Below are 9,123 nucleotides of genomic sequence, written 5' to 3'. Positions count from 1 at the left end.
AAAAAAAAAGAACCATGGGCAGAAAACATCTAATGAAATTCTCCAAAAACTTTCATGCTTTTTCTTCTATTTTTAGATATTTTCCAAATTGTATCCAATTTACATATATTGCATACATTGCCTTAATAAAGGAAAATATACCACTTCATTGCAGAGAGCAGAGGCAGGGATAGAGAACAAGCCTGGGTTGGAATAGGGGAGGGGTGGCATAAAACTAAAGTATGTGTAAGTCCCCACTCAAGGGCCTAAGTTTGTTGATAAAGATGAGGACATTCAGTATTCCCTGCCAAGTATTCTTCTCAAGTGGAATTACTACTTGTCCTTTGAGCTCACTATGAATTTTGCGCTGGGAACTAGTAGGGATGTGACAAATAAAAAGGGGGTGGTTTCCCATTGCTTCAACTCTGTTCCGCATAATCCGGCCCTCCTAACATCTGCCTCTTGTGCAAACTGGAATTTGGAAGTGGTTCCATGACATTTCTTTATGGCTCATTGCTTAGAGTAGCTAGAAAATGCAGGAATATTGAAGCAAGTAATAACAAAGGCATTTCCATGTACAATTCTTGACATTTCATAAGCCCTTTTTTATGCCAAGCCTCAGAAATGATCTTCTGAGACAGGCTTTACTGTTTGTATTTTGCAGTTAATGTAATAGGCTCATAGACAGAGAGAAATTTGCCTTAAGTGATAAAGTGGCAGAAATATAACTTAGTTCTCCTAACTCCCACTTAATATGAATCCTATTTGCTAACTATTATGTCCCTATTAAAGTCAGATTTCTTCCCCCTTACAGATAACTAAAATAAACTTCATTTCTGACTAGGTGGCTCTCTTGGAGGGTTACCAAATATCCTCTCCAAAGAAGGCAAATGCTGTTGCTCTTGCTGACTCAACTATCCTCAAACCACAGGTTACCACAACCTGGAGCCTGATCTTGAGCAAGTATGCAGAGAGGAGGCAAACAATTCAAATGGGATTATCATCAGGCCTGCATGTGCAGGAAAGCTTTGCCAGGGGCTAAAGAAATCAGCCGGTGGCTACAGAACAGCTTGCCCTTGCATCTCGGGCAAACAAAAAAGGAAAGTATCATTGAGGTTCTTTGTAAGCCACAGAAGCCAAATGGGGCTAACTAAATCAAACAAAAATTAATGGGCATGCTTTGAGCCTTCTACAGAAGGGAAAAGCAATCGTGCCTCCAGAGAGAAAAGAGCCAGGGAAGTGCTGAGTTCTCCATCAGGGCCTCATGAGTGGTTCCTTTTGGGTACTGCTGATATGATTTGGCTGTGTCCCCACCCAAGTCTCATCTTGAATTCTAGTGCCCATAATTCCCAAGTACCATGGGGGAGCCTGATGGGAGGTAATTTAATCACAGGGGCAGTTTCCCCCATACTGTTCTCATGGTAGTGAATAAGTCTCATAAGATCTGATGGTTTCATAAGGGATTTCCCTTTTCGCTTGGCTGTCATTTTCTCTCTTTGCCTGCTGCCGTGTAAGACATTCCTCTCACTTTCCATCATGATTGTGAGGCCACCCTAGCCATATGGAACTGTGAGTCCATTAAACATCTTTACTATATAATTATCCAGTCTTGGGTATGTCTTCATTAGCAGAGTGAGAACAGACTAACACACTGCCATCTGAATAACTCAGCCGCCACCATGCCCATTCTTGAGTCATTCCACTCAAGATTAAAATTCCGGAGGAGAAAAGTAAAAGCACTGTCTTAGACCATGTGTTGACCCTGGTTGCCAGATGAAAAGGGATATCCTGATCAATAGCACCACCATGATCTGAGCTGATAGGAGTCATTCTCCAAAGGTAGGGTGAACACGTCTTAGAGTGTTGCCGTGGACAGTCCTGGTTTATATCTGGTTTTTTTAGGAGTAACTATAAATAGCATCACTTTTCACCCACAAAACTGTCCAAGTTTGGATAGTAAATTGCATGATCAATTTACACAAAGGAAAGATGGGGCATTGTTACCAAGGTAGCAATGCTGAGCAGATACAAATAGCTATCATTGCAATGAGGCTATTAGAAGGAGTCAACACAGAGTGTTTTGCTCCCAGTCTCTCAAGACCAGAAGCCCTTATCAGTCTCTAGGTTTTGAGTCCAGTGTGAAAATAACATTCCTATATTCAAGCGTTGAATTATTATGACTTTGACCCAATAGTTCCAGTCCCTTGTCTTCCTATGTCCTTGCAGCTAAACCACTAAATGTTAAGGTGTTCTCTTTCACTGCTGTTTTTTTAGCTTAATTGGCCCTCCTGCTTTCCAAAATAGAATGCTAACATCCTTTCACCCAGCTGGAGGGTCAGGGTGATACCAGATCCAACATTCCCCAGAGCCTGTGTAGGCTAGTTGCTGTATGCCTGACTACTGATTAATAATAAAGGAGTCGAATAGCACCTTTGGATTCTGATTTCCTCTGAGAGGCTGTTCTACAAGCATGGGGTCAACTTAAAGGAGGCAGGGTTTTGTTTAATATTTTCTCCTTTCATTAGTGCACTTAAATTACTTTCTTGTAAACTCTGCTTGTTACCTAAATGTACTAGCACTTTTGTTACCTAATTAACTTTCTTATCAGAATTCCAACCAAAAATAACAAGAAATGTAATAATGATAAGGTATCGCCCCCTTCAAAACAGATTTCCTTTTGCACTTTATCTCTTGGTACTGTTCTGGCTTGTTTAATTAAAGTATCAGAAAGTATTAGACTCAAATTATTTCTTGATCTAGTGCTCAAATTCTCCTGAAAAACTGCTTCCTCTGCCTCAGTATTTAAACCTTTATCAGTCTGAGGCAGATGAGTTTCCACCTGTTTGCAACTGGATTCATGTAATTCAATAAAATTTTGGAAGAAGATCCTAATTTTGCCGCTAAGTAATTAAGCAAACAAATCAGATTTGGCTACACTGAGCTATCGTCAACGTTTAAATACTTGTCTCCTCTCCTGTGCTCTTGGATCATCAAAATGAACAACATTAATGTGCAAACACACAAACCTTATGAAATCTTAGCTTGGGGATGTGAAATTCAAAGCAACGTTCTTACTTATTTTTTTCAGTAGAGGGATGGGGCTCAAAATATCACCAAGTTCAAACCACTAACCTAAGTCTTGTTCAAGAAGGGTAGTCATGTCTGTTACAGACTTTACCATAACGGATGAGAAAGTACGCTTACATCACAGCACTGAGGAGGAGAAAACCGTAAGACATATTGGTGATTTCTGTTCCTCACACTCTGTGAAAAAAATTCAGGTTGGAATCTGCTTGCTTCTGGTGGAGCTGTGTGAGAGGTTCACATTCTTCGAAGTGGTCTGCAACATGATCCCCTTTTGCATCGTCAAGCTTGGCTATCACAACTGCCAGGCAGCCGTCTTAAACTTGTGTTTTATTGGAACGTCAATGCTTACCCCTGTGTTTGCCGGATGGCTCACTGATGTCTATTTAGGAAGACACAAACTGGTGTATATTTGCTTGTTTCTACATTTTCTAGGTGAGTGTCCTCTGTGGACTGGATTGCTTGGTGACTTAATTGAGTAGATTTTTGTTAGAATTTTTAGTTTATGTTACTTCCACTCCGCTCTTGGCATAAAATGTGATAAACAAGTAAAAATGTGGTTTCAATGTATTTCATTCTCTGTACTATTTGAAGAATGCTAGTGTGTGTGTGTGTGTGTGTGTGTGTGTGTGTGTGTTAGAGGATACTTTGATGCCTATATCATTGCACTTGTATTTTACAATAATTACTACTTTACCTATCTATCTTACTCCTTAGAATACCCTCCTTTCCCCCTTTTTTACCTCAAGCCCAAATTCATGACGAATTCCCTCAGAAATGTGAAATTCATTTGCTTCACAACTAAGATGAGATGTGTTTAAAAAAAAAAAAAAGGTTTTTGAAGTTCATGTAAAATAATTGAGAAATGTTTTTATCCAAAACTGGTGTTTTAATTAGTCATATAGTAATTAAGATTGCATATGATGGCATGACTTCTATATTATTAACTATGATTATATGCTTTAAAAATGAGTAATCCCAGCATTTTGGGAGGCCGAGGTGGGCAGATCACAAGGTCAAGAGATCGAGACCATGCTGGCCAACATGGTGAAACCCCGTCTCTACTAAAAATACAAAAATTAGCTGGGTGTGGTGGCATGAGCCTGTAGTCCCAGCTACTCGGGAGGCTGAGGCAGGAGAATTGCTTGAACTGGCAGGCAGAGGTTGCAGTGAGCCGAGATTGTGCCACTGCACTCCAGCTTGGTGCCTGGCAACAGAGTGAGACTCTGTCTCAAAAAAAAAAAAAAAAAAGAGTAAATTAGACGCTACAGTGTGCTTTTTTACATATATATTAATGTATATATGCAAAGGTTTGGGACCAATTGCGAGAAATGCTGGGACAAGATCAACATAGTTTAATAAAGGAGAGAGAGCAAGTTGAAGAACAGACTAGAATTGTAGGATGAAAAGTTCAATTATTCTTCTTAAAAAACAAGAAGTCTCTAAAGATACCATGAAAACAACATTTGAGAAGTGCTATTCTGCAATACAGGATGGACAACCACAGTGAGGGATTAAACTGACAGAGAGATCAGAAAATCCCAGGGTGATGGTTTAAGCAATAAAGTGCCGATTCAGGAAAGAACAAGTGAAAAGCTATAAAAACTTGGCAACTAAATAAAGGTACAATTGTGATGGGGGACAAAAATTAGCTCCTAGTTTCTGATCTGGGCAACTTGGGAATATAGCATGCTTTTCACCAATGATGAGAGGTACGGCTGAAATGAGCGTTGGTAGGGGAATGGATGAGAATGAGATGGATAGATATCAGCTACTCGACATATCACACAATCTCAGCAGGTGGTAAATTACCATAGAGAATCCATTGGAGTGTAAGTCAAACCTGTAAACTTCACAGATGAAGTTCCGTGAAATAAAAACTAAGTCACTGTATGGCAAATAATCAGTCAACATTCCACAAACACTTCTTACCGACTACTCTGTACAAGGCATTACTCCAGGTCTGGAAATGCAGTAGAGAAGAAAGTGGACTATTTTTGCTGAAGCTGACTTTCTGGTGCAGGGAGAGAGAAAATAAACAAGGAAGTAGATATAAGGTGATGTGGCAATGAGTTAGGATGAAAAGTAAAGCTGGGTAGGGACAGGATGGAATGGACAGTGACGGGGCTGCTACTTGGTGCTGAGAAAAAGCTTTCTGACAAGAAGACATTTAAGCAAACCCCAGATTCATCTACTCTGCTTACTTTGGTAACAGCACACACCAGTAACATTTGGTGACTTCTTGTTTAACATGGTAGTTTCTGTCAATCTAAATTCTGAGGTCAGTCATCAGACAGGACTGAAATCCCAACTTTAGAATGCGGCAAACAAAAGACATAGGTCAACTCTACATCCATTCATTTTTTTCAGTAAAGTTATTTCCTTGTTGCCCTCCACTTACAGCTGCCATCAAATTCCAGCCAGTCACTAAATATCAGAGGTTATATTTTTTAAAAAGTGTCTTCTGTCTGAACAGCTACAACCCTAGCTCAAAAAATGCAGCTTTCCCATTTTTGACCATGCCAGCAGCCTACTTACTCGGCTGCCAGTAGTCAGTCTCCAGTTCATACTCCCTTCTACCAACACCACTGACTTCCTGAACAAATAAATCTCTATATTGGCTCTAGTATCTAAAAAATAAAATCCAAATTTATTAATTTAGCATGCAAGAACCTCACCAACCTATTCCAAGTTCAGCTCTCTAGACTTCTCACTCAACATGCAACCCCAACCTTACTGAATTTCTCCTGGCCTCCTTCCCTAGGTTTCTAATCTTACACATGCTTTTCTCTCTCCCTGAAATTGTCACCTTCCCTTAACTTTCCATCCCTTATCCATGACTGGAAAACTCCTGCTGTTCTTTCAAGAACCAAATAGTGTTTATTGCTAGCTTCTCTGTGTTCAACCACAACCATATAAAACCTATATGATTGCATCCATCACTTTATAATATAATTGCCCACCTGCATGGCTGACTTCTCTAATGGACTCATTAGTTCCTGAAGAGAAGAGCCTGTGGACCTCCACCACTTAGCAGTGGGTATGACACATCACGGTGCTTCTATAGCGCGACCAAATGCACACGTACTGATGATGCAATACACAATTGCGCACATCACAGAGGAGACTTTTCATCATGTATGTCACAGATTTGTCTTTTTATTGCATCATTTTACAACAGATAGGAATAAAGTTTTGATTTAACACAATCAATCAGCCTATGATGACATTTTTTGAAAAGATGGAATAAAGTGCTTTTCTAAGTTACACAAATATACCATTCAAACTAAAAGTGCCTTGTCCCCAAGTAAATGGTTGCTGCATGAAATAGTTTCCCTGCCCATCCTCTTTGGCCATCACTTTATCTAGCCAGCCCTCATGTTACACCTACAGAAAAGAAGACGGAGTAGTAGAAAGAGAGCAGTTAGTTCCACATCTGGCTAACCTCGAAAGGAAACTTTTCAAACTCAGTAATTTAAAGGGCCCACCTCATGGTAAATGAATCTGCTGCCAAATAGCAATTAAGTGCACATATTCTTTACATTGTGAAAGCCTCTGTAGGTGAGATGAAAGCATTAGACCAAATTTTTATCTAAAGGAATTTATAATCTAATTGAGAAAATAAACCACACAAAATAAAGGTACAAAAATTCATACCAAATAATCTTAATGCCAAATTAATAAAATGAAGAGCAAAATGAACATGGAGGAGCCATTTTTCACTAATCAGATCATCAAAACAAAACAAAAAAATGAATGATGGTAACTAGTATGAATGAAGGTCTTCTCATACAGTGATGGTAGGAGATTAACTTGTTGCTTTTTTTTTTTTTTTGAGACAGAGTCTCACTCTGTCGCCCAAGCTGCAGTGCAATGGTGTGATTTTGGCTCACTCTAACTCACTCTAACCTCCGCCTCCCGGGTTCAAGTGATTCTCCTGCCTCAGCCTCCCAAGTAGCTGGGATTACAGGCGCCTGCCACCATGCCCAGCTAATTTTTGTTGTATTTTTAGTGGAGACAGGGTTTCACCATGTTGACTAGGATGGTCTCGATCTCTTGACCTCATGATCCACCCGCCTCAGCCTCCCAAAGTGCTGGGATTACAGGCGTGAGCCACCACACCCGGCCATTTGTTGCATTGTTAAAGGACATTTGCCAGTGGTATTAAGAAGCCATAAAAATAGGAATGCCTTTGACTGACAACTTAGGCTAATAAAGAGGAGCACAAAAATTATGTGTCAGGATATTTTATGGTATTCATTTAAAATAACTGGAAAGGTCTTTTAAAACACATTATGATTAGAATATCACAGCATCACTAGAAATCATGTTGGAAAAGTATAAAGGTACTTTAAAAATTGTTTATATTCTTTGGTTACATTAAAAAATTAACAGTGTAACCTCAATTTAAGTAAAATATATTTATAAAAATATATCTCTGAGTCATGACAATATGGGCCTTTTGTATTATTCTGAGTACTTTCCTCTATTTTTCAAATTTTCTGAAGTAAGAACATATTACTTTTGTAATCTGATGGGGGAAAATGCTATTTCAAGAAAAAAAAATTATTTGACTGCTTGATGGTAGGAGGCCCAAGAATAGGGATAATTACAGCTGGGTTACTTTGAAACATTGAGCAAATCACTTAACCTCACTGATCCTGTTTCTTAAAAGAAAAAAAAAAAAAGAAAGAATAAGAAAATCTATCCAAAATTTGTCCACTCACATCACAAAGTTTGTCCAAGATGAAACAATGTAGTACTTGAACATGCTTTACAAAATACAATGAGCTTAGCAAAAGCACGGAATTATATGGTAAATTTTATTCAACAAGGAGAGTCATCAAATGCCACCCTGCAAGGTGGAAGAGAGAGGATACTCAACCTTCTTTTCTTACTTTATGTCCTTTCTCCTTCCAGCTCATACTCCTCTGTCCCCAGCCTTCTCACCTCTGTGTGTGGCAAAGAAGGATTCATCCGGTTTTGTGAGAAATAAATAAGAAAGGCATTACAGGGAGAAAGAGAAGTAGAAAAGAAAAGAAAACAAAAGACTGTGTTCTCTTCTAACTATAATAATGTTCTTCTTAAAAGTTTTTATGTAACAGGCTTCTGAGATTTCTGAGATCATGGTGTTTTCTGTCACTAAATTGATTAAGAACAAATAACCTTTGTTAACAGTGGTTTTCTCTGGGGGTGGGAATACTAACAGCTTCATTTTTTATACAATGCATTTCTAATTTTGGCAAAATAAACATGATTTGCTTATGCACTCTAAGAGAAAACATAGTTCAAGCTTGAGGAGAAAAAGCCCTAAAACTCTGGATTAGTTGAGACACATACTGAAGGAAATGTTTACAATTAGAAAACATCAGGCTATTCCCACAACTGAAATGATAACCATAAATGTTTGGATAAGACAATCACCACATGATGCCACTGTCAGAGGAAAAGCCCTGTTTATAATGCAACTTGGTGATCCAATTGTTCTATGCTATATTTATTCTTTTTTCTCTACCTACAGGCACTGCTTTATTATCTGTGGTGGCTTTCCCCTTGGAAGATTTCTATCTGGGCACTTACCACGTGGTTAATAACATCCCCAAAACGCAGCAGCACAGGCTGTTTTATGTAGCACTGCTGACCATCTGCCTTGGCATGGGAGGCATAAGAGCCATTGTCTGTCCACTGGGTGCTTTTGGCCTTCAGGAGTATGGATCACAAAAAAGAATGTCTTTTTTTAATTGGTAAGTAGCACTGATTAGGAGAGAAAAGAGGCTTATGACCATTCTCACTGTTTACTTTCCGATTACATTTGGGTAGTAGTTGCTCAGTCTTTGTGATGAATTGTGCTAAGTGACGGTGTGATGAATCTGTGATGATGATTCAGTCAGTAATTGCAGGAGATTCTAAGACTCATGGAGACCAGTACAGCTTACCAGCACCTTCCCAACACATGCTGATACATTTATCCTCCAAGTAGAAAGATTTGAAGTGCTTTGTCCTGCAGAATAGAACATAGCTTTGGAGCCAAACATACCTGGGTGAAAGTCTGGACTCTGC

At 39.1% G+C, this 9,123-nt stretch overlaps 1 protein-coding gene across 1 annotated transcript in view; it reads left to right on the top strand.

Moving 5' to 3' along the window:
- Positions 1 to 1,593: 1,593 nt before the first annotated feature.
- SLC15A5 (solute carrier family 15 member 5) overlaps positions 1,594 to 9,123 on the top strand; it is a 90,968-nt gene continuing 83,438 nt past the window's right edge. Inside the window, exons 1-2 of the mRNA XM_017528756.2 lie at positions 1,594 to 3,498; positions 8,585 to 8,807. Of these exons, the coding sequence (XP_017384245.1) occupies positions 3,138 to 3,498; positions 8,585 to 8,807 (584 nt within the window). The 5' untranslated portion in view covers positions 1,594 to 3,137. The remainder of the gene's footprint in view (positions 3,499 to 8,584; positions 8,808 to 9,123) is intronic.

Source organism: Cebus imitator, unplaced genomic scaffold (assembly GCF_001604975.1).
Source record: "Cebus imitator isolate Cc_AM_T3 unplaced genomic scaffold, Cebus_imitator-1.0 Scaffold2, whole genome shotgun sequence".
NCBI classification, from domain to species: domain Eukaryota; kingdom Metazoa; phylum Chordata; class Mammalia; order Primates; family Cebidae; genus Cebus; species Cebus imitator.
This window is presented reverse-complemented; position numbering and strand designations above follow the sequence as displayed.